This window comes from Eschscholzia californica, unplaced genomic scaffold (assembly GCF_041429995.1).
Source record: "Eschscholzia californica isolate CP2 unplaced genomic scaffold, dmEscCali1.0.p SCAF_2, whole genome shotgun sequence".
NCBI classification, from domain to species: domain Eukaryota; kingdom Viridiplantae; phylum Streptophyta; class Magnoliopsida; order Ranunculales; family Papaveraceae; genus Eschscholzia; species Eschscholzia californica.
Window position 1 is genome coordinate 47,461,234 of NW_028238309.1, and position 24,601 is coordinate 47,485,834.

The 24,601-nt window shown below is 36.6% G+C and overlaps 4 protein-coding genes across 8 annotated transcripts; 1 reads left to right on the forward strand and 3 right to left on the reverse strand.

Annotated features, from left to right (window-relative positions):
• Positions 1-823: 823 nt before the first annotated feature.
• On the reverse strand, positions 824-5,490 carry LOC147558497 (Enhancer of polycomb-like transcription factor protein). 4 transcript variants are annotated; one of them, XM_086660191.1, is made up of 5 exons: positions 4,219-5,414; positions 3,076-4,117; positions 2,813-3,000; positions 1,726-1,840; positions 824-1,275 (listed from the first exon to the last, which is right to left on the reverse strand). In XM_086660191.1, exons 1-5 carry the CDS (start codon positions 5,029-5,031, stop codon positions 1,052-1,054), a joined length of 2,382 nt encoding a protein of 793 aa, XP_086516317.1. In that variant the 5' UTR covers positions 5,032-5,414; the 3' UTR covers positions 824-1,051. The 4 variants fall into 4 exon arrangements, with proteins under 4 accessions (XP_086516317.1, XP_086516319.1, XP_086516316.1 ...); XM_086660193.1 differs by having other exon boundaries at positions 824-1,636; positions 4,219-5,409; XM_086660190.1 differs by having other exon boundaries at positions 2,813-4,117; positions 4,219-5,490.
• Positions 5,491-9,051: 3,561 nt separating this feature from the next.
• On the forward strand, positions 9,052-10,204 carry LOC147558498 (uncharacterized). Its single transcript, XM_086657527.1, has 2 exons — positions 9,052-9,855; positions 9,963-10,204. The coding sequence occupies exons 1-2, from the start codon at positions 9,252-9,254 to the stop codon at positions 9,989-9,991; spliced, it is 633 nt and encodes a 210-aa protein (XP_086513653.1). The 5' UTR covers positions 9,052-9,251; the 3' UTR covers positions 9,992-10,204.
• A 6,147-nt stretch (positions 10,205-16,351) lies between these two features.
• On the reverse strand, positions 16,352-18,355 carry LOC147558499 (uncharacterized). 2 transcript variants are annotated; one of them, XM_086660196.1, is made up of 6 exons: positions 18,164-18,355; positions 17,722-18,116; positions 17,505-17,640; positions 17,146-17,213; positions 16,951-17,037; positions 16,352-16,590 (listed from the first exon to the last, which is right to left on the reverse strand). In XM_086660196.1, exons 2-6 carry the CDS (start codon positions 18,088-18,090, stop codon positions 16,507-16,509), a joined length of 744 nt encoding a protein of 247 aa, XP_086516322.1. In that variant the 5' UTR covers positions 18,091-18,116; positions 18,164-18,355; the 3' UTR covers positions 16,352-16,506. The 2 variants fall into 2 exon arrangements, with proteins under 2 accessions (XP_086516322.1, XP_086516321.1); XM_086660195.1 differs by having other exon boundaries at positions 17,722-18,098; positions 18,164-18,222.
• Positions 18,233-23,251, reverse strand: LOC147558500 (serine/threonine-protein kinase KIPK2-like). The gene is made up of 3 exons (XM_086660194.1): positions 22,674-23,251; positions 20,049-22,254; positions 18,233-19,346 (listed from the first exon to the last, which is right to left on the reverse strand). The coding sequence occupies exons 2-3, from the start codon at positions 22,064-22,066 to the stop codon at positions 18,491-18,493; spliced, it is 2,874 nt and encodes a 957-aa protein (XP_086516320.1). The 5' UTR covers positions 22,067-22,254; positions 22,674-23,251; the 3' UTR covers positions 18,233-18,490.
• Positions 23,252-24,601: the final 1,350 nt, after the last annotated feature.

Here is a 24,601-nt window from a genome sequence, read left to right on the forward strand (position 1 = left end):
GGGTTTGAATTCCTCTAGAAGAAGGAAAAATGGATTTTGTTACTCGCTGCTTTTGGAATTTGGTGTTACTGCTTATAAGGTTTATAACCTACCCTCTGTTGTGAAGAAGAAAAGAGGTTAATGAAGTTAATTGGTGCCCTAATTTCTGTTATAGAAGTAGTTGCTGATTCATCTGAGATGATTGGAGTTGTTTCAAAATATTTGAAGAAACATCTAAGATGATTGGAGTTGTTTCAAAAGATTTGGAGGAGTTTCTTCAGTCCGATTCTGATGAAATTTCTAATGGTTTGAAACAAATTTCGAAAATAAGACTAACTATAGTTTATGTTAAAGGTCCACAAATTGGCAACTGTTAATATTTAAGGTCTTATGGAGTTGTCCCCTTATGAAATTAAAGTCAACTAAGTCAAACATAATTATCTCGCACCGGACCCGAAAATAGTTGTTCATATAAGAAAAACGGTTGTCCACGTATTGGCCACCAAAAATAAAGACTTCTAAATTTGAAGTAGAAATAATTTTTAAGTAATTGACGAAAATGTAAGAAATATCATTTTATCACTTGTGCCATCAAGACTCTACCGCTCCTTCCCCTCCACTACAATTATTTTTTGAGCAGTAGGTCAGAGATATTATCATAATTCAAGGTTAGCTACATCATCTTGTGAGCTTTTTGAGTTTTTTTTTTTTTTTTTTGATGAGAGCTTTTTGAGTTATATTGTCTACTAAAATAAACAAAAGAACGACTCGAGGTCAGAAGTCGTCTCTCTTTCCTAAAAGAAGATCAGACGGAGAAAGAATGCTTTAACTAAACACTCAGATGTGTCGTAATTGCTGTACTTTTTACTAGCATCAAAGTTGAATAAGTCTTTTTTTACATATTTGGACTGTAATAATGATACAAAAATCTACAAAAATATTCGTCAACTTTCACAAAATTATAGGGCTCCTCACTAGTAAATACCTCTTCAGAGATTCATCATCCTCGGCAGTTTTCCCGAACAAAAACTTCCAAGTCACCCACACCACCTTTCTCCTGCATTCTCACTGATTATTCAAGTATATCTGAAACAAAAGAATCCATAGGAACTGCAAGTTCAGCCGCTTCAGCAATCTTCAAAGCCAAGGTAGCTTTGTACATGGCCAAGTCGGCAATCTCCATGAGTTCCTGTGCTTTCTTTCGCTTGAGAATCGCTACCTCAATTGATGCAATTTCGGCATCTTTGGCTTTCTCCACTCTGCGGAGGGTGTCCTGTTCTTGTTCATCTGCAAAGGCTGATCATAATCATTGAAGACAAGTTTTCAGATCATTGTCGTGACAATGTTCAATAGCTTATGTCATGTTGTTAACAAGTTGATTTCGATTCAAACAACAATGTAACAGGTGATTTCCATATTATACTTGTCAGACATTATCTGGGAACAGAATCAGCAGAGTAACAACCCTGTGTCCCGTAATGGACTTGGCTTGGGATCGGCCACCTTCCAAGCTATTTATATATAATACAACTTTGTTCATATTTATACAATCATTATACATAGAATTGACTCAGAAGGGATCGGCCACGGGATCAGCTCGGTCTACCCCCATCCCGATCCAATCCACAAGTTACTCGGGTGGATCGGACGATCCCAACTGCATAGTGTCATGATATGAAAAATATCAGAAATGTAAGGAAAACAAGAGAAACAACTGACAAGACGATGAAACTAAGGGAAACACACCTTGCAAGAAACTTCGTTGGTTGCCATTTCCATTTCTACTCGCCTGCCTCTTGAATGATCTTCTCTTACGAAGAAATGGCTTTTGCAACACATGAGTTAGTCTTGGCGGAGCGCACTGCCGGCAAAGCAATATTTAAGGTCGTTAGAATCCAGTTAAATTCATAAAATAGAATATAATAAAAATAACGACAAATAGTACAAGGCATTAAATAGAATATAAAGGCCGCGCTTTTCCATTAAAGACAATATCAAACCATATCAAGAAAAAAATCATCATATTTCTTGTTTTGGAAGCCTGCTGTTCTTTCTCTTAATACCAATTCATAGTATACTACCTACAAATCTCTATCGAATAACTTCTCCAAAAGACACGTCAAGAACATTGAATACATTCAATTGATGTATATAAGCTCTTTTTCTTAAACAAACTTTCCGCTTCCAACAAGATGAAACAAGTGGAGATCCTTACGTGGTATGCATGCCTTCAAACATATCCACAACAATAAGCATATACGGATATACTGTTCTTTAACCATGTTTTGGAATACAGGGATATATGTGATTGCATACTGTGAACGCATGTATAGACAATCACAACCCATGAAAGTAAAGATCATATCCTATTGACAGTGACATGCTTTGATACAGAGAAACTGATGCCAGGACTCACGAGGATATGGATGACTCGCAAAAAATCACACAAATAAGGGTAAGGGATGAAAAAGTAAAGAAAATATCGGCAATGGACTAACACACATTATGTACAAGAGCAGAAAGAAATACAACGTATACGATATAAAGATTTATAAAATACTGAAGTTCTTGAAGACGTTATTATATTCGGAAAAATTAGGAACCTACAGCGTACAGTTGTACATGACTACATGTACGAGTAACTACTATTTTTAACCTCAACCCATTCTTTATATCTTCACCTGGCCTGACGAGAAATACCAAATTAATTAACTACCCAATTAAGAAGTTTCCCCAGTTCTCACCTTTATGTTTCACAAAATAAGGATATAGCTGAAACTCGAAAGTACAGACCTTGCACATGTTTAAAGCAGGAGCGAAAAAACATGCTTACCTGGAACACCCTCAGCAGAGCAGAATCCTTCCGTTTACGTTTTTCCACCCAGTATTGATAGACAGATGTAACCATATCGGTCTTAAGATCTGAACAGAGTTTAGTAGCTCCATTCTCATTGGAAACATCATCCGGGGTGCAATAAGCAGCCTTCTCAAATACATCTATCATTTCCTCAAACTTCTCATCTGAAACATGTATCAGAGAACCATCATCTTTACTAAGAAAATCATTATTTAGATCTTTTAACCATTCTTCATCACCTGAATCCATATCATAGTTCGCAGTCTTCCTCATCACAGCTCTTGTTACTTCGTCATTATGCATTTTAATATAAGCGGAGGGTCGGACAAAGGGAATGCTTCCCTCGTCCACATGGCTGCCTACTTCATGTATCCCGGGAACAGGGACTTCCATAGCAGAAGCCGCCTGCACATTCCTGTTGACACACTCCTTGTGAAGCTCCTTAAAAATAAACCATTCTCGCCTATCGAAAAACTCCAGTTTCCAACCATCCCAAGATGTCCATATCATGGCATGGGTAAATCGGTTAGTTGTGCTAGTTTTCATAACCTCATGAGCTTTATGCATATACCTTACCGTGCCTCCTATCTTCACTGCAAGGTACCACTCTTTTGAGGCTGAGCACTCCAACGTTATCTTGGCCTCTTTTTCCCTATAACATCTATCAGTCTCAATAACCAATATATTTCCATCACAACACATCGAGTCCACGTTCTGATTGAGCTCCTTGATGATATTATTACTGCAAGAGCCACTCTGAAACTGATTCTTCTGCTTGTTACTAGAGTTTGTGGAAGGAACCTTCCCAGTATCAAACGTATTAGCAACTTCATGGACACTCTTTGGCAAGCACACAACGGAAGGAGTTCTTACTCTTGATGACCTTCGAGAAGCCTTCTTCTTTATATTCCTGGATTTAGTATTATGCCTAATTGATCTTCTCCTTTCCCCAGATGGAAAACTCCTACCATGAAGCTTTCCAGCCCTATTCCTAGATCTTAGAGATGTCATTATCTTATTTAGAGAGAGACCCATCTCATTAGAAATGCTAGAAAGTCGGTTTCTTATATCAGGAACTCTCTTCGGTTTCATGGACAACTCAATGAGATACCTTGAGAGTTCAGCCAATTGATACTGTGACCTAAGAAACATCCTAAAATGCAAATTTGTAAATGAGTTTGGAATTGCAGAGAAGTTCAAGGAAAACATAGGTACGAAATCTTGCGCCCCCCAAAATTTGCAAATTCCAGTCAGAAATGTATTGTTTCTTCCTCTAAGATCCTGAAAATCGAAATCTAAGTAAGAAACAGAAAAGAAGTAGCTTTAAAACAGAGATGGCATAATGCAAATATAAAAAATTTCTATCAGAAAATGTGACTCACAGGAGAGAAATGAATTCCATGTCGAGAGAAAACTTGAGAAATCGGATCAGAACACATAAAAACAGCAAGCTTTGACCCTCCCACACTTGATCTTCTCATGAAGTTCAAAATTGAAACCAAGAAACTAGTAAATCTTTGAGAAGAATAGTTAGAAGGCTCAATAATTACATCAAGGATCGATTTTGATACGAAATTAAGTGATTCATCTTTCTTATCCAACAAAGAAGAATTTCCCGCCAAATCATGAGTTCCAATATTAACTTCTGAAATCGAAAATTGGTTTGAAATTTTACTTGAAGATGAACCCAAAGTTGTCTTCCTTCTATGTTGACGAACAAATTGAATCCCAAACATTCTATCTTCCACAACCCTGTTTCCTGACGATGAAAAATCGTTCCTTTTTTCAGTTAATCTCCGCCTTTTTCGATCATAACCATTGCCATACATCTGGTTGTTTTCTTCAATAGATAACGACACATTTTCATACGATTTTGATTTTGAATTCGATTTTGATCTAGACCTCTTCTGTCCAACTTTTCTTCCAGATTTTTTGACAGAGATGTCATTCTTCTGATTCATTCTAGTCCGACTATTACTCTTGTAATTAGAATCATCAGCAGAAGCAGAAAGATTTGAACTTTGAAGAACTGGAAACCATTCATCTTCTCTTCCTCCTCTACCTGATTTTCCATCACCACTAGATAACGACCATAACCGTTTTCCAGATCTTAAAACTGTTGCTCCATCAACATCTTTTAGACCAGATTTAGGTACAAAAACCCTAGTTGAACGTCTCATGCCTACAGAAGGCATGGGGGAAATTTCCTCAAAAAGGGGGAAAACTCAAGAACCAGTCTTTTCCTCAAAATTAAACTCTTTTATCGAACTTTAATCATGTGGATTCTTCTTTAAACACTCATTTGATCCAACATAACAAAATCCTTCAGAGATCTGTACCTAATATCGATTCTAACCACCATAAATGATTCAACTTTCAAACACTTCAAAACCAGAAAGTCTTTAACTATTCTCGTATGAAGAAGGAAGAACGAGATTCAGAGGATTTTAGGGTTTAATCTTTCTCACATCACTTCGATTGAAGCTCACTCGCTACCAAAATAGTTAGATAGAGAAAGGAAGAGATTTTCCACAAATTTTCTTGTCAGGAGAGAGAGAGAGAAAGGGGCGTCCGTTCCAACTTTATCTAGGGTTTATGAAAAACTGAAAAGAAACGTGAAAAATAGATGATCATTGACCGTTGATTAATAAATTGATTGACGGCAGATATTGAGTGACCAATATATGACTTGAAAATTAGGGGGATATTTTCGGTAAGTTCGTGAGTGTGGGTCCCGCTAAAAATTTCTGGACTTCGGTGGAATTCAAAAATGCCCCTCGTGTGGCGTATCAAACACACATACTGCCATTGCCGCGGGACCCGCCGGATAATTGATAAATTATAGTTTATGTCAGGTATATGGGCACAGACAGGTAGTACTGTTCAATATCTAAAGAAGTAGTTTACATGTAAGGGAGTCTAATTTAATACCATTTTTTTTTTTTTTTTTTTTGAGAATTCGACTACGATCTACGTTAGTCGTTACAAGGCATTGATGCATCATAGAGATGTAATAAGCACGACAACCGCCTAATTTAAACCGAGAATGAAAGAGGCCTAAACCCCGACAATAAAGAGGCCTAAAGCCCGACAACAAAGAGGCCTAAAGCCCGACAAATTATTACATTATTTATAGCCTACATTACATAGGATAAATCTTGATGGCAACAGCTTCCACCGAGACTCGATCCCACGACCTCATGGTCTTAAGAGGGGTGTCCAACCGTTACACCAAAGGGTGGTGGACCTAATTTAATACCATTATGACCTATTATTTTGTACAAAATATAGTACTAATATTTCTAGAATAAATATAATTGGAATATATAAAAATAAGTAGGTAGATTATAAACTATTATTAGTTATGCTGATTAGACTGAGAGAAAAAACAAGATGTAATATGTGTACAACAAGTAGAAAAAAGAAATCGTGATAACAAAAATATTTAATTACGCGACTAATAGAAGCAAGAAATTACTTAGTAATTAAAAGAGAAAATTTGTTTGAAGATTTCGGGAAGTATCATACATAAAAAGAAAAATAACTCCAATCCAAGAAAGAAATTGAAAGGAGAATGGTTTTAACTAGATGTAGTGAAAGGGAAAATATCCTACCAAGAAATTACGTACCAACTTTATCAAACTCATCTAAACACATGATTATTTTTGGAGGCGTATTTACTTTTTAGTCCAAAAATTTACATGGTTAAAATTTGACCTTTAATCTTCATCTCCTAATGTCTTTCTTTATCTCTATCTCCCTCTCTCCTCTCACTGACCTCCTCTCTCGATCGTTTTCCTATATTCTCTCTCTCTCTCTCTCTCTCTCTCTCTCTCTCTCTCTATATATATATATATATATATATATATATATATCGTTTCCTACTCTCTAGCTATCTCTCACAATCTCTCTAGCTCCCTCTTATCTCGTTCCTCTCAATCTCTCTTCCCCTCTCTCTCAAACACTAGTTTTGGTGAAAGGAAGTATTCTTTTCGTTGGAACCGGACCTCGAGGAGGATTTCGTGGTTTGTCGACCATGAAATGTTTCGTTGGCTCGTCGACCGACCACGAACTAGCAGCAACGAGAAAGAGATATTTACAGAGCGAGAGAGATAGATCTATATAGAAAGAGAGATTTACAGAGAAAAAGAGATATACATGTGAGAGAGATAGATCTAGCGAGATAGAGAAACAATGAGAAAGAATAGGAAAGATAGTGAGAGAGAGTGTATGTGAAGTGATCAGTGGTCGGAAATGGTGGTTATGGGTCGGAAGTTGTGAAGGTGAAGAGAGAAGATGAAGATTAGTAGGGGTGAGTTCGATCGGACCGACCAACCGAACCGACCGAACTATGCAAATATATAATTTATGCATATATAATTTTATATACATTATAATACTATAATTTAGTTATCATTGTTAGTATTTTTCAATACTAATTATTATGTGGACTTAATATGAGGTTCATAATATATAATATGTTGGCTATTTCGATTGAGGGTCCTTAGTGGCCTAATTAATTATTATGTGGACCTATTTAATATCAGTTATATTGTGTGGGGGGCATATTATAGATATGCATTGTGTAGAGCCCTTGAGTATTATTACTAAAGAATGATGGGCTCTTTAGTAATAATTTGGGTAACTTCCAATAACTGGTTGGGAGTTCCGATTCATAAATGGGCAAATCCCTGAACCAGAGAGACATCACTCTGATTTTGTTCTCTTCCCATTAAGACAAAATTACTACAGAGATCTCTCTAGGTTTAGAAGATTTTGCTTCATCATCATCATCATGGCTCTAATGATTCGGGTAAGTAACTCATTTAAATTTCATCTCTTTATTCATCAAATCTGACTACTGAAATGGTTTTCATTGTTAAGAATTGATAACATGTTTGATTCTTGTCTATAATGATGAAAAATCCCAACAAGTGGTATTAGAGCCACTATTTGTATGAATTTTGAGATGATTTTATGTGTTTTGTTCACCATGTTTGTGATGTTTAAGATAATTCGTAAGAAACTGTTTTACCTTTAGATTATCCCTAAATCTGTTAGTTTCTGTGAATATTTGGGAGATCTAATATTTTATAGAACATCAGTAACTACCTTTATTTTAAATAATAAAGATCTTGAATGTTATCTTCTGTGATTCGGTTGATTTAGGGAGGAATAATAGAAATCGTAGTTAGTTTTCCCCTATTCCTCTCCCCTAATCTCTCTCTCTGTTTGAATATTTGGGTAGTTGAGAGATATTTGGGTAGATAATATTTTTATAAATTCTCTGATGATTATTACTTCTGTAGAGAAAATTAAGTATTAGATACTGTTAATTTGGTTTAATGATTGTGTTAAGTGATTTAGGGACACATAAAACTTGATTAATTATTTTTTGTCTCCCCTAATATAAAATTATATTATGTTAATAACTTTTAATAGAGATTCCGCTATATAGTATCCCTCCCTCATGGAATTATGAATCAAAATTATTTTGGATACAGTAACATTTTTTAATACTTTTGGTTCCAAATATTTAGGTATATGTTTGGTTGATTATTATGGATGTTTAACAAAATTTGGGTGGAATTTCAAAAATGTCTCTGTTTTATACATATATTTGAAATTCTTTATTTGATTATCATGAATTGACATTTGTTATACATGAAATATATTGATATATGTTGATACATATTGATAACCATTGTACATAAGGTTAGGCTATTAATTTAATCTTGTCTCAAAATATTATTATTTTATTTTGACAAGAACTTAGATGGTTATTGCACTGATTATGACATTGAACTGACATGTCACCAAAGTGACCCCTGTTGGGTAAAATGTCATAGTTGATGCAGATAAACATGTCTTAGTCCATGTGAAGTGATCGGCCCAAAGGAAGGTAACTTTTACCGGTCTCAGGGAAGCCTTAAATTGCCTTATGACGAGGGTATGTGGTATACTTAGTTGTCATGCGAATATTATGTCGGTCCAAAGAAAGGCATAATATTTGGCAGATCTTGTACCAATATCCGAGAGTATCACTAGTATGTTACTATCTCTGTCCAAAGACTAGGTAGTGATGTTACACTTGATATCTTGAAATGGGCCCACAAATTGCAACTTTTGTTGTTTTCAATTGTTGTTAATTTTTGTCTTATGTAATTTGAACTCTAATTGAGCATATATGTATTTTGTTATTCTTTATTTTATAGTATCTGCAGTATCTGCAAACATGAACAACATTCCTGTGCTTAACGGCACAAATTTCAAGAAATGGAAAAAGCACGTGATGATTGTGCTTGGTTGTATGGATCTAGATGTTGCTCTCAGGACTGACCGCCCAGCACCTCTGACAGACTTAAGTAACTCTGAACAGAGGGTCGCTTTTGAAAAATAGGAAAGGTCTGACCGTATGAGCTTAATGATCATGCAAAACTCAATTCCGGACTCAATAAGCAGTGGCTTGACTGAGACGAGTGCTAAGGAGTTCCTTAAGCAACTTTCTGATCGCTTCACAGCGAGTGAGAAGGTGGAGATAAGCACTGCATTAACAAAGCTTGTCACCATGCGGTACAAAGGAAAGGGGAACATAAGAGATTACATTATGGAGAAGTCTAATCTGGTTTCTAAACTCAGGGAACTCAGATTGGAACTATCAGATGACATCCTTGTTCATTTGATCCTCATTTCACTTCCTGCTCAATATAACACACTGAAGATCTCTTACAATACTCAGAAGGATAAATGGAGTTTGAATGAGCTTATAACACAGTGTGTTCAGGAAGAAGAGAGGATCAATCGGGAGATGTCTGAAAGTGCTCACTTAGCCTCGACCTCAGGAGTCAAGAAGTTTGCTAAGCGAAACAAAACTAAAGGTAAAGCAACTGCAGTGGGTGGAACATCACAGACTAAAGCAAAAGAAATACAGGTCTCAGGACCTTCCTGTTTCTTTTGTAAAAAGACTGGTCATGTGAAGAAGGATTGTTCAAAATTCGCCGCTTGGCGTGCTAAGAAGGGTATATTTCTGAACTTTGTTTGTTCTGAAGTTAATTTAGCTATTGTACCAAGTGACACATGGTGGATAGATACAGGAGCTACTACTCACATTAGTGTCACTATGCAGGATTGTCTCCACTACCGAACGCCGTCTGATGGTGAAAGATACATCTTCGTGGGCGATGGAACTATGGTTAAAGTGGAAGCTATTGGTGTTTTTAGAATTCAGTTATGTACTGGTTTTTATCTGTATTTAGAAAATACTTTTGTTGTACCGTCATTTAGACGGAACTTAATATCTGTTTCTTGTCTGGACAAATCTGGTTTTACTTGTTCATTTGGAAATGGATTATTTAGTATTTCTCTAAAGTCTGATATTGTTGGTACTGGTAACTTAATTGATAAATTGTATCTATTAAACACCATAAAGTCTAATTGTGATAAAAATTTACATATTAGCACTTTGGGTACAAAGCGGAGATTAGCTAATGAGAATTCCAGCATATTGTGGCACAAACGAGTAGGTCACATCTCTCAGGAGAGAATCAAAAGACTTGTGTCTGAAGGAATTCTTGACTCCCTTAACGATTCTGAATATAAAATTTGCATAGAATGTGTTAAGGGCAAACAAACAAACAAACGAGGTAAAGGCGCATATAGAGCTACTCAACCGTTGGAACTAATACATACAGATATATGTGGTCCATTTCCTAAGGCATCATCGAATGGACAACGTTATTTTATTAGTTTCATCGATGATTAATCGCGCTATGGATACCTTTACCTTATCCAGGAGAAATCAGAATCACTGGACAAGTTTCAAATCTTCAAAGCTGAAGTTGAAAACCAACTCGGCAAGAAGATTAAAGCTGTCAAATCTGACCGTGAAGGTGAATACTACGGCAGATACGACGGTTCAAGAGAACAACGTCCAGGACCATTCGCCCAATATTTGAGTGAGTGTGGTATAGTCCCTCAATACACCATGCCGGGAACTCCAAGTCAAAATGGTGTAGCTGAGAGACGAAACCGTACCCTCAAAGACATGGTACGAAGCATGATTAGTCATTCTTCTTTACCAGAGTCACTATGGGGCGATGCCCTAAAAACTGCAGTTTATATATTGAATTGAGTACCAAGTAAAGCAATAACTAAAACCCCTTACGAGTTATGGACAGGCAAGAAACCTAATATTAGGCACTTGCATGTTTGGGGTTGTCCAGCTGAGGCTAGGCCTTACAAGCCTAACGAAAGGAAACTGGACTCGAGGACAATTAGTTGTTATTTTGTTGGTTACTCTGAAAGATCGAGGGGTTATAAATTTTATGATCCCTCACACAAGGCATTCTTCGAAACAGGGAACGCTAAGTTCATTGAGGATGTTGATTACAGTGGGAGTAGTCAAAATAAAGGAATTGTATTTGAGGAGGAGTATGCAAATACTTCTCCTATAGTCACTACTGACAATGATCAAGTCATAGTACCTCTCATTGTTCAGCCCGTGAATCAAGGTATTTCATCAAATACAATCATACAGACCAATCCTGTAGTAGATGAGGAACCCTTCCCTATACAAGCTGGACAAGCACCTTTGGAAACAGAGGAAGTAACTGTGGAAGTCCTAAATCAACAACCTGAAGTTGAGGAGCCACTTAGAAGATCCACTCGAGAAAGAAGAAAGGCAATTTCTGATGATTACATTGTCTATCTTAATGAGCACGAATATGACTTAGGATTGGAAAACGATCCAACTTCTCTTAATGAAGTCAAAACGAGCTCAAATTGTGAAAAGTGGATTGAGGCCATGAAGGAAGAGTTGAAGTCTATGGCTGACAACGATGTTTGGGATCTTGTCGAGTTACCTAAAGGGGCGAGGCCAATTGGTTGCAAATGGATTTTTAAAACCAAAAGAGACTCAAAAGGTAACGTTGAAAGATATAAAGCACGTCTTGTCGCTAAAGGCTTTACACAGAAGGAAGGAGTAGACTTCAAAGAGACATTCTCGCCAGTCTCTTCGAAGGATTCTCTAAGGATTATCATGGCTCTGGTAGCTCATTATGATTTGGAGCTTCACCAAATGGACGTAAAAACAGCGTTTCTTAATGGAAACATTGAAGAAACCATATATATGATACAACCTGATAATTTTGAGTCGAGTAGCTCAAAACAGCTTGTATGTAAGTTAAAGAAGTCCATTTATGGCTTAAAGCAGGCGTCCCGACAATGGTACCGGAAATTTGATGAGGTTATTACCTCCTTTGGCTTTAAGGAAAATATCATTGATCAGTGCATATATCTCAAGATAAGTGGGAGCAAATTCATTATCCTGGTGTTGTATGTAGATGATATTCTACTAGCAAGCAGTGATATAGGCATGTTGCATGAAACTAAGGTATTTCTTTCAAATAATTTTGAAATGAAAGACCTTGGAAATGCTTCATTTGTTTTGGGTATTCAGATAGACCGAGATCGCTCAAAAGGCATCCTCAGTCTTTCTCAAAAGGCTTATATCGATAAAGTTCTCCAACGCTTTGGCATGGAAAAGTGTTCACCAGGAGACACACCTGTGGCAAAAGGTGATAAATTTAGTTTGCTCCAATGTCCAAAATTGAATCTTGAGAAGAAGGAAATGGAGACGATCCCATACTCGTCTGCAGTTGGGAGTCTTATGTATGCACAGGTCTGTACACGTCCAGATTTGGCCTTTATTGTAGGAATGTTGGGCAGATATCTGAGTAACCCAGGTCTAGATCATTGGAAGGCCGTAAAGCGGGTTATGAGATATTTATAGAGGACGAAGGATTACAAGCTCACCTTCAGGAGAAACGATCACCTAGAGATCGTAGGATACTCTGATTCAGATTTTGCTGGATGTATTGATAGTAGAAAATCAACATCCGGATACATTTACATGATGGCTGGAGGAGCTATTTCTTGGAAAAGTGTTAAGCAAACTCTTATAGCCTCTTCAACCATGGAAGCAGAGTTCATAGCTTGCTTTGAAGCATCTAATCATGCTATATGGCTTCGAAATTTTGTCTCTAACTTGAAATTGGTCGATAATATTGAACGACCAATGAAGATTTATTGTGACAATAAGGCAGCCGAGTTGTACTCAAAGAACAACAGAAGTTCTTCGAAGTCTAAGTACATCGACATAAAGTATCTTGCGGTAAAAGATCGAGTTCAGAATGGTTTAGTGTGCATTGAGCACATTGACACAAACTCCAATATAGCTTACCCGTTCACTAAAGGTTTACCGCCTAAAGTGTTTTGTGAACATGTGGTCCGTATGGGGATTCTAGGACCCCTTGATATTATTGATTAGTGGGAGTTTATTTGTTCATTTTATTGGATCCTTCAGTTTATGTTCTTTGAACTTAACGGTATTTTGTATTAATCTTGTACAAGTTTTAAGTTTTAATAAAAGTATGTATTTCATCTCAATATTCTGAACTTCAGTACTACAACTTTCTATTGAGGAATCATGTGGAGAAAGTTGGACTCTGTGGAGTCGCTGGATTAGTTGGAAATAGGCATGTATAGATCACATAACATGTAATTTCCAAGCTACACATCCACACTTGATCTATGTTGTTAATTACGTTAGTAATGTGACCATTAAAGGTCTAGTCATGAACAAATGCGACGAACGCCGTTTTGATCCTTTGCTAATGTGATTAATGAACCAGATTGGACGTGATATTTCTAAGCTCAGAAATAGCCTTTTATGCGCGCACTAAAGTTTTTCGTATTATATAATTCAGAATCATATAAAGTCCAAGTGGGAGATTGTTAGTATTTTTCAATACTAATGATTATGTGGACTTAATATGAGGTTCATAATATATAATATGTTGGCTATTTCGATTGAGGGTCCTTAGTGGTCTAATTAATTATTATGTGGACCTATTTAATATCAGTTATATTGTGTGGGGGGCATATTATAGATATGCATTGTGTAGAGCCCTTGAGTATTATTACTAAAGAATGATGGGCTCTTTAGTAATAATTTGGGTAACTTCCAATAACTGGTTGGGAATTCCGATTCATAAATGGGCAAATCCCTGAACCAGAGAGACATCACTCTGATTTTGTTCTCTTCCCATTAAGACAAAACTACAGAGATCTCTCTAGGTTTAGAAGATTTTGCTTCATCATCATCATCATGGCTTCTAATGATTCGGGTAAGTAACTCATTTAAATTTCATCTCTTTATTCATCAAATCTGACTCCTGAAATGGTTTTCATTGTTAAGAATTGATAACATGTTTGATTCTTGTCTATAATGATGAAAAATCCCAACAATCATTACTTAATATGGATTCCGAACTAAGAAATACAGGTATTGATATCTATGATAGTTTAAAGAGTGGTATTGAATTTTAATTTTTGTTCTACTTGCTTGAGGTTATTTTTTCTCATTTTTGATTTGGTTAATTGAGTTCGACCGGACCGACCAACCGAACTCAATCGAGTCAAACCGAACCGAGTCGAAAGAAGTCGGTCGACTTCGGCCGACGATTTAGCCAAACCGACATTGATTGGTTTGACTTCGGCCTGACCTTAAATGGTCGGCAACCGATCGCTGCTCACACCTAAAGATTAGGGGATCTCAAACAAGTAAATTTTTGGGTTAAAAGATAATATGCCCTTTAAGTCAATATTGATTGACTGAGTCTTTATGTTCATAGAGATTTTTCTTTATGCCTCAAAGTTGCGGCCTTAATCAAGGATTTGAAGGTCAAGATTGAAAGGTTGGATTTACCTACAACAAAGCTGACGATTGTTCTGAAAAGCTACAAGAACATTAGAGCAAATTGTAATACTATCATTGTTCATTTAAAGTAAAGCCCAAACAACATGAGTTTGTTAAATTTGAAAGGGTGTAAGCTTGCTAAATTATAAAAGTTACAATAACGCAGAAGTACAGGGATGATGAGTTTTTTTTGTTGTTGAAAGGTAAATATCATATTAAGAACGCAAAATGTCATTACAATACATAGAAACTATAAAATAAGGTACATTGCTCCAAGTCTTCGATTTATTCTTCTTTCTAGCCCATTTAGCTAATTTATCTGCAGGAGAATTGAATTTTCTATTCGTGTATTTGAATTGCACCTTTTCAATCCTTCGTTTGACTTCGTGAATTTTTTGGATGTGAATTCTGGATTGCCAATGGACTCCATGTTTGCTATTTTGTATGTTTTTGATAATGTTGATGTTGTCACTTTCTATGATGATATTTCTATAATTATGTTCTGCCGCCCAAATGAGGCCACTGAGGATTGCTTTGGCTTCACTTTCCTCGCTATTTCTACTTCTGGTTGTAAAGGTATGAGCTTCTATGAATTTGGAATCGGAATCATGGATAATAAGGCTGGTACATGTTATTTCGTGAACATTGATAAAGGAAGCATCTACATTAATTTTCACACATGTCGGTTCTGGGGGTTGCCACTTTCCTTGTGAGATTTGGTTCATGTTTGTTTATGTGATGTTGTTTTTAGGGAAAGATGGTATCATGTTTATTATCTGTGAAAGGGAGTTTATTTCATGTTGAAAACAGTGATCACATCTAATTTCCCATATGATCCACAGAATAGTAGCATAGTAAATTTGATTAGCAGAATAGTAGCATAGGGATGATGAGTTGATCAAGTAAAAGAAACGCTCAATTTCCCGACTATGAATTGGGACAACCTCTCAATGGGTACTGGGTTGGGCACAATAGAGAGACCAAAATATTACATAGAACAGTGCAGAGTGTCAAAGACTAGTGCCGATCTTTCGAATTTTAGGTTGAGGATTCAAAATTTAGAATCGTATTTATTAGTCGGCAGGAATAAAAACATGTCCACTTTCTGTATTTATTAGTCCGCAGGAATAAAAACTCACAAAATTGGATTTATCGGACGGATGATTAATTTTCTCATCAAATTTGCCCTCCTTTAAGACTTAAGAAAAATGATGTTGGGCATGAAAAGTGGGTCAACCGCCGCTCAGAAGGCTGATGCTAGGCCAATCTAAACTGATCACAAAGGCCTTCAGACTTTGGTTGACCCACTCCACTTCGTAGGATCAAGCATCAATAGACCAAGACTTTACTCGTAACTCGTAACCTACGTCTTTAAGCCTAGAGAAAGGGTGTCACATATGGTTCCCTTCAACGGGATGAAATTTGGTGGTCACAACATAAATATGGTGTGAGTTGTTGAGCTACCTCTTCAGGTGAGGCCGTGAGCCGGACCCATAGGACCCGAGTCCCAACACTAATGCTTCACACAGAAAACATCAAAGCAACAAGTCTCAGGCCGGAATGTCCAACAGTCTATCACAATTAAAACGTATGATGGTAGAATGTTGGAATAACACCATAACAATTGCAGAAGGAGAATGTCAGCCCCGTTTATAAGTGACTGAGGGGAGATCGGGGAAAGCTCACTTCTTTAGCTAGTGTTTAGGGCGAGAGAGGCCTAAAACCACACAAGAGTGCCTGTCGCGTTAGTCTTGAGATTGAATGTAAATTTAGAATCTTTAGTCAATCGAAATTGCAGGTTCCACATGATTTTTTACATCCTTTGTTTCAATGAAGATGAAACTCTGAGGAATGGTTGAATCTGAGTACCATTCAGACTATATTTTGGAATCTCCAAACCCAAAAGACATTTCTATGATGAACCTGAAAAATTACTGTTTTCAGAGATGATACTATCAAGCAATGATTCACAAGCATCTTCTAGTAAATCCAAAACCTGCAACACAAAAGTACCAAAATGAGAAACTATGTTAAATAAAAACCGTATTAGTATTCCCTAATATAAAGTCATGTCAAACTACGTAGTTGGGGTATGGATGGGGTCGGGATCATCGAGGACTGATCCTAGAGCCGAGTAACGTGGCCGATTTTCAACCGAAAATATATGGGCTCACATTATACATATACAAATAGACCACAAACTCCTCTCGTCGCTCAAATTAAACTATGACAACTCGAAGTTTCAAACAGAACAACTAATTCAAGTGTACAGATTGGAATAGACTCGGACTACTCTTGTAACGAGCCAATTTCTGAGACCTGACTCCAACAGCTTAGATATATACATGATTTTTACCTTCTCAAAACCTTGAGGTCCTCCATAATAAGGATCTGGGACTTCTTTCTCATCATGTTTCTTGCAGTATGAGCACATTAACCTAACCTGTATAAACCCATTTCTGGTATTAGTGAAAAAACCAAGAAGAAGCTACCTAAATTTGTGGCTTTATCTTATATAGGAAGAATCTCATTAACTTTCTCTCCATCTAACCTTTTTATGAGCATCATTAGGAAGAGTTTCCTTGAATCTCCACCTCTCAAGTGCACCCAAAATATCATCTACTTCGAAAAACATCAAGAACAAAATGCAGAAGAAAGAAAAGAAAGGAACTACTTATTAGAAATTGAAATTCTACGAGGTGTTTGTTTTTTATAATTTAGATCTGACTCATCTGACTTTGTTAAATTTTCAGTATGTTTATTTTTTTTTTATCTGGGCCTTGTGTCTGACTCATCAAAATAGTTAACTCTAGCTGATTTTGAATCTAATTGAGTCAGACATAAAAAAGATGGATTATCCTGAAAAATTCTTAAATGACTACTACTCCGACTAAAAGGAAATATTCATACCCTTGTTTTGCATATCCATTGCGAGGATAAGATCAAAATCTCTGAAATCAGATGGTTGAATTGGGCGTGAAATGGAAGTTATTTCAATCCCACGTCGTTTAGAAGCTGCTCTCATTCTTGGATCAGCTGGATCACCCTTGAAAGAATTAACCTAATTAGGTCAAATAGTATACTCAAATCATCTAAAATGTATTTTTGATTGATAAAAAAAAAATACCTCATGATAACCAATTGTGCCAGCAGAATCTATTTTGAATTTTGATTCAATGCCTCTTTTCTTGACGATGTCTGTGAAAACACCTTCAGCTGCTGGACTTCTGCAGATGTTGCCTAAGCAAACAAACAGAACCGAGAAGGGTTTGTTGTCTGCTGGTGAATTAATGGAGGTCATTGATGCTTTTACAGTAGAATTTTTAGTGGGTTTGAAGGAAACCCTAATTCCTTTTCCAAGGTTGAGAGAAGAAGAAGGAAATTTGGGAAGGATAATGAATTGGGAGTTCAGCATAAATGGAGGAAGGTGGTGGCAAAATTGTGATTTTGGATATGTTGCCATTGGCACTCTAGTACTACTGTAGTACAAACTCATCTCTCTCTCTCTCTCTCTCTCTCTCTCTCTCTACTCTACCTCTCCTTTTTTCTCTCTCTCTCTCTCTCTCTACTCTACCTCTCCTTTTTTCTCTCTCTCTCTCTAGGTTGCAAGGATAAGATTGGTTCTCATGGAAAGCTCATTTCTTCAATATTATAATGTCACTGTTATTTCTGAAATCTGGATTCTTTCAGCAAAACCCATTTCTGGAAGAACATCAAATAATCCAATTTTACAGTTTTAATGCCCTGAACATTCAGATACTGACTTTTCCAATATCTTTAAATGATATTTATACCATACACAGGCACAGATAGACATCTAGATTTTCCCCAATTTTCAACACCTACATTTACATCATAAGCCAATACAAATAGAGAGATCAATACTATATGTTTTGCTAGAAAAGCTCAATCTCAAGGTGATCTCCAGTATCGTTAAACTCAATACATTTGCTATCTTCTTTCTCCATAGCTGAAGCTGCTGCAGCAAGTACAGGATTAACAAATTTAGGCAATTCGGGCGGAACAGCACATCGGATCAGGGCCCAATTCAACCCATCGAAGAACGGGTGATGCTTGATCTCTGTAGCTCCTTTTATGGATCCTAACCTATTATCAGGATCCTTAACCAATAAACCTCTGATCAAATCCCTTGCCTGAAAACTCACTAATGGATATTCTGGGAACTTGAGACTCTCTGCCACAACATTGCACAGGGTGTCCTCATTTCCAGATCCCTTAAATGGGGTTCTACCATATATAAGTTCGTAGAGAAAGATACCAAATGTCCACCAATCGACAGCACTACCATGACCTTCTCCTTTGATAATCTCCGGGGCTAAATACTCGTGGGTACCCACAAATGAGTTTGATCTTGCACTGGTGGGCTCTGCTACGAGTTGTGGCAGTGGGCTGACTTGGGCTGGCAGGTCCGACTTTTGCTTTCGGGGTTTTCCTGCAGTGGGTAGCCTTGGTGTGAAACATGATACTTGGACACAGGATGGATGGAGACATATAGGATCAATGCAGCTGGATCCTATGCATGGGCCTGACGCATTTTTGGTAGGCTCTGTGACTGGCGAAGATGATTGAAGAAGCATTGGGCTTACGGAGCATCGGAGGGATAAGTCGAAATCTGAGAGCATAATGTGGCCATCTTCTCGGACAAGAATATTTTCTGGTTTTAGATCTCTATATATAACTCCAAGCATGTGTAGGTATTCTAATGCAAGTAGGACTTCAGCAACATAAAACCTGCAATAATGAAAGGGCATTACATTAGTGGCAGAACAGATCTTTATAAGCAAAGAGAGTAGTACCTGAACAATCATATTCTCTCATCTACTGTGCAAATTTAAGGCATAAGATCATGTTTCATCAAAATATTGCCCATGAAACAATACAGAAGCAAGTACAAAATTTATGGTGTGAAAGGAGACCAAGAGACTTCTCAAACAAAAAACGAAAAAAGACCAAGGACGAAGGGTTGAATTGGCCAGACTTAATCCAAGTGGAGGCTTCTAGAATTATCCTCTAAAAAAAAATTTGTAAGATATCTGTACTTCCACCTAGGCTAATCGGTGAGAAAAGAATCACAACGATCCTAACTCAAAAGTGGTATATTGACATTTTGTCAACTCAGCAGCTCATTTCATGCGTATTAGAACCTAGGTTCACAGATTTAGAATAGTATAGCTTGTTATTTTTGTGTTCTAGACTTCTAGTTGTAATGAGACTTAACTTCAAGTGCTTCGGAGGAGCCACCAAGTTAAAGAGCTCCCTAAGTTCAAAACAAAACTACTCTTCTACCCCATTAGCTTAAATAAGAATTAGATACCACTCGATAATCAAATATATGAAACAAGGCTATCAATGTGTATAAGTATATCTTTATATATGCACATTGCCTAAAGTCTAGAACTAGATAGAAATGGGAATTTGGCTGAAGCTAATTACCTGGCTGCTTGTTCAGAGAAACACCTGGTGGGTTGCTTCTGCCGAAGAACGTGCAGATCTCCCCCTGGACAAAACTCCATAACTAAACAAGAGAATGAATTCGTTGTAAAATGAGCATAAAGTGTAGGAAGAAAAGGATGGTCTAGCATCTGCAGTATCTCCCTCTCAGTTTGGGCCCTTGGCATCTTCTTCCTGCAAGCTAAATACTCATTGTCCATAACCTTCAAAGCAAATGCGCAGTTTGTTCCACTTAATTCTGCAAGATAGACAGTTCCAATGTCTCCACAACCAAGCCGTTTAAGTAACTTAAAATGCTTCAAACCTAAGCTGCCATATCGTGCCTCAACTTGGTGGATGGCGTCCCATCTCATATCTTTCGACATGTGAGGCCTACTGGCGCTAAAACTTGACCCACTTAAATTGCTTTCCTCACTGATGCTAGTGCTCGTGCTATACTCACCGATACTACTCTTTGAGCTTTGGGAGAAGTCACCCTTTTCTCTTGATTTTGTGCTCTTACTCACTTTTCCACCTACAGTTCCACCTTTACGGGTATTTGAATTGATAGTCGGTTTACTCACACAGCTGTCCACATTACCCGAATTGACTTCGACACCCAGACTTGTGCTGCTGGATGCTGGAGAAGAATATTCCTTTCTAGCATTCTTCTGATTAAAGTTGTGAGTTTGGCAAGTAAGTTGACTTGTACTAGGGAGCAAGCCATCGTCTTCAATTTCACCTTGAATACTAGATTTATTGGATTTAGAAATTGAAATCTGCTTTACTTTATGTTTGGCCAATTTACTACTACCAATGGCCATGCCATCATCTTTTGCTTCACCTCGATCCCGCTTTAATTTCTTTTTCTTAACACTCTTGTGCTTGAAAACTGGCTTCACCGCACGTGTTCTGTTGGCAAGAGATTTGCTTACTTTAATGCCAGCAGAAGAGCTGAAAGAAGATGGTACAGGATACAGCTTGCTTTTCGACCCTATCTCAAGCTCAGGTACCGATGTTTCTTTCCCAAGTTTTGGGGTAGGGACATTCTCATCTTCCTCCAGTACATCCCTGACGGTATTTGAATTAGGTAAACACCGTGCAGCATTCAACTTCCCTTTTTCCCCAAGCTTTAGCGTTGAGTTCTCGCCACAAACTTTTGTTGGCTCAGAAAGAATCTCGTCTTGTGCCGGTACTTTAGTGCTACTTCCCTTTGTTGTTATTGTTGTTAGAACTGCCAATCTGGGAGAAGAATGTGCACTAGTTGTCGGTGATTTTGTCCTGGTCAGTGGCAAGTACTTCTTTCCATGATTTTTCGTACCTCCAAGTTCTTTAGCCTCTGGAATAATATCTCTCCGTGATGGTATTTTGGCCCCACTTGCATTTTTTTTAGTTGCATCGACAATTCTAGGAGAACGGGCATTTGGTGACGGTGAGTTTGCCCTGGATACTTGCAAAGACTTGTGAAGCTTCTGTGAGGAATTCATTGTAGCCATTTCAGTTCCAACTGAGATCTCTAACAAATTCCCTTTACCTTTATCTGGGGGAAGGCCCACCTCGTTGGGCTCAGCCACCACTGTTCTGTATAGCTTATGTATAGTTTCAGCTTCTGAGATCCGAGGAGAAGCAACTGACTTCGACAACCGCTTCATGGCAGCCATTTCCGATGCATGGGAAACTGCTAACCGCCTCAATGCCTGCTTCAAAGTCGGAGAGTCAGATGTTCCAAAACCAGATGTCCGAGGTGAACCTACACCAATCGGCTTCTTTGATGCATTCTTAGTTGATGTGCCCCTATCTGATTGGAGAGACTGACTCAAACGCTTACCAGAAGTTTTTAAATTAATTGCTTCAAAGAGCTGATTAATATCATCTTCTAATGCATAACTACGCCCTGTTTTTAGCATTGGAAGCTTTCCAGTTTTACCGTCCACTCCACGGTTAACTTCTTTAGATTGTTTAACTGAATCCATTTCTTCGTGCAATTCAATAATTTCACAGGTACCAGGAAGTGAACCCATCTAGTTTAGACTGAAATGGAGTGATTAACTTCACGAGATCATATCAACCCATTCTTGAGGAAAAAATTTGGAGGTAAAGGAGCACAAAAATCAGTAAACAAAGCATCGACGTCTTATGGATTTCTTCAACCATAATGAAACCTCAAACATTGATAAGATATTCAGCTCTATTTATATGCACCCAACATCTGGAATTCATGATCACCAAATGTCAGAAATAGAATAATGAAAATCAGTTCTACAACAGAAATCTAGTTAAACCTCACTGAATCAAATTAATGTAATCAAAACAAAAATGTAATCAAAATCAGATGCATTCACATCAAATTAGTAAGATCTATTAATCAAAACAAACTAGAATAGGGCACAATAAGAACATACATTATGTATATAACCTAAAATACAATAAAAACATTAAGATTACAACAAACTGTGCTAGCAAACAGATGATTCGTCTCTATTAAGCAACAACATTATTCAGGTCAAAATCCTCAAACTGATAAAGGATACACATACAATACATTTAACCTAACTTAACCTAACCTGAAGATGATTTCAAGCAAGAAACATTCATTAAAATTAAGCTGTAAGTAGGAAAAGAAAGTACCTGAAACCTTTTCAGACCAGCAATATCATGAACCAGATCGGACAGTTGAGCTGAAACCAAAGTTCGGACAAAGAGGTGTTCCGAATATAGGGGAAAGAGGGGATTAGGGGTTTGGAGAGAAAATTTAGGGTGTGAAATAGATAGAGATAAAGAAGATGAAGATGGGGTTATAGATCGGGAAAATAGAAGAGAGAAAAAAAGAAAGCTAGGGCACACGGGAAGACGATTTAAATGCAAATCACGAGAAGTGTGGTCTCAGCACAGCAGCTTACTACTTTGATTTTCTGATGATGAAAGAGAAATAACACACACACACACAGTAGAGAGAGAAAGTAAATATTATCCTCAAGACTATTTTTTACTCTTTTTAGCAGATGTGAAGTTAAAAATATCAATATCATTGTGTATTCAACTCATTGTATACATTGGATTCGAAATTACTCTTTTTTACCGTTCATAATTTTAAATTTTCAATTTTCAATTTTCAATTTGAAAATGAGTAAAATGTGGGAGTAGAAGAGGGTGTCTAATATTTACAAGATATTAGGAAGTCACAAAGCCGACAATATTTAACGTATTTATAATTACGATATTTTCACTTAAGTTATTGTCTGGTCATCTGGTGAGGATGTGTTGTCAACTGATTTCATATTATTGGAGGACGAAATGTAATGTTTCTTTTTATGATATCAACATTTTTTTTAACCCATCGGTTTAAAATTGTGAGTCCTAAAATAACAAAACAAAAACTATACTACTGATAACATCATGGAAAATAGTACACCTCTATAAAAAAAAATACTACTCCACTCTTGTAAGAGAATAAAAATAAGTAATATTTTTTTTTGAATATAAAATAAGTAATATTTTGAATACTACTAAATTAGTTGATAAATTCCACATGTTTTGTCCAAAATTTAATTTTAAATGTATCTATTTTCTTTTTTATTTCGACCCTTTAAAATTATTAAGACTCATATAAGATCAATTACATGAGTCACCACCACTTCAATGGAGGAATTAGTTAAAAAAATTCATTTGGTCAACAAGTAAATTTTGTGTTTCTCTTTTGAAATCATCAAAAGATGGATTTCAGTGCTTTTACTTTAAGGAATACAGTAATTGTTTTGAATATTTAATTGTTGATTAGTTTATCTTGTGTGGAGGTTTTGTGTTTTATGAAATTAAAGATTTCCTCTTACAATTCTCTACCTTTAGTAAACAAGCATAATTCTCAATTTTCAACTTTGTATTTCATTGCCCTAAGAATAATCCACCAAAGTATACCGGATGTTTGAATGTTTTAATATTACAAATCAAAAGCTAGGGTATCAACAAGGAACATAAAAATAGTAAAATATTTTTATATATAATACGTCATTTAAAAGGAAATTGCGTAGAGAAACATATTTTATTTTTAACATATGGATTCAACATTTGCCTTTAGGCTAAATATGCTTGTTACTTTTTTCCAAATGTACTATCGTAATTATGTTATTTCCAATTTTCAAATTTTAAGTCGAACAATGTAATAGTGGGGGCGAGTCTCTGAGAATCTAAGTTTTGATTTCAAATTTTTCTTCTTCTTTTTTTTTTTTTTTTGTTGAACCGATTTCAAATTTTTCTTCGATATACTAAAAATTATACTCGATATTATTATTGTTCACGGAATCCACCATGATCAATAATTACCACACAAAACATCCAAACAAATATGGCCCAAATATAGGGTTGGGACATATCACATCCAAATACAGTTTCTTGATTTGGATAGAAATTGATTGCATAAATATTTTGTGAAATTTGAAACTATAAAAGTAAATTACCTACATCCCTTATTTCAAATAACAATGATTCATATTAGGATCTATAATACCATGAAAGAAAAAAAAACCATCAGAACTAAAAAGTTAAAGTTAAACTATTAT

What these genes read in the sequence shown, in the direction of transcription:
- LOC147558499 (XM_086660196.1), bottom strand. Translation starts at nt 18,090, where the DNA reads ATGAGTTTGTACTACAGTAGTACTAGAGTGCCAATGGCAACATATCCA. An exon ending in GCACAATTGGTTATCATGAG is followed by an intron (nt 17,641 to 17,721) that starts GTATTTTTTTTT and finishes AATTCTTTCAAG; the next exon opens with GGTGATCCAGCTGATCCAAG. An exon ending in AATGGATATGCAAAACAAGG is followed by an intron (nt 17,214 to 17,504) that starts GTATGAATATTT and finishes TTTTCGAAGTAG; the next exon opens with ATGATATTTTGGGTGCACTT.
- LOC147558497 (XM_086660190.1), bottom strand. Translation starts at nt 5,031, where the DNA reads ATGCCTTCTGTAGGCATGAGACGTTCAACTAGGGTTTTTGTACCTAAA. An exon ending in ATGGAATTCATTTCTCTCCT is followed by an intron (nt 4,118 to 4,218) that starts GTGAGTCACATT and finishes TTCGATTTTCAG; the next exon opens with GATCTTAGAGGAAGAAACAA. An exon ending in CTCTGCTGAGGGTGTTCCAG is followed by an intron (nt 1,841 to 2,812) that starts GTAAGCATGTTT and finishes CTTTGCCGGCAG; the next exon opens with TGCGCTCCGCCAAGACTAAC.
- LOC147558498 (XM_086657527.1), top strand. Translation starts at nt 9,252, where the DNA reads ATGAGCTTAATGATCATGCAAAACTCAATTCCGGACTCAATAAGCAGT. An exon ending in CGCTTGGCGTGCTAAGAAGG is followed by an intron (nt 9,856 to 9,962) that starts GTATATTTCTGA and finishes GTCACTATGCAG; the next exon opens with GATTGTCTCCACTACCGAAC.
- LOC147558500 (XM_086660194.1), bottom strand. Translation starts at nt 22,066, where the DNA reads ATGGGTTCACTTCCTGGTACCTGTGAAATTATTGAATTGCACGAAGAA. An exon ending in TTCTCTGAACAAGCAGCCAG is followed by an intron (nt 19,347 to 20,048) that starts GTAATTAGCTTC and finishes TCATTATTGCAG; the next exon opens with GTTTTATGTTGCTGAAGTCC.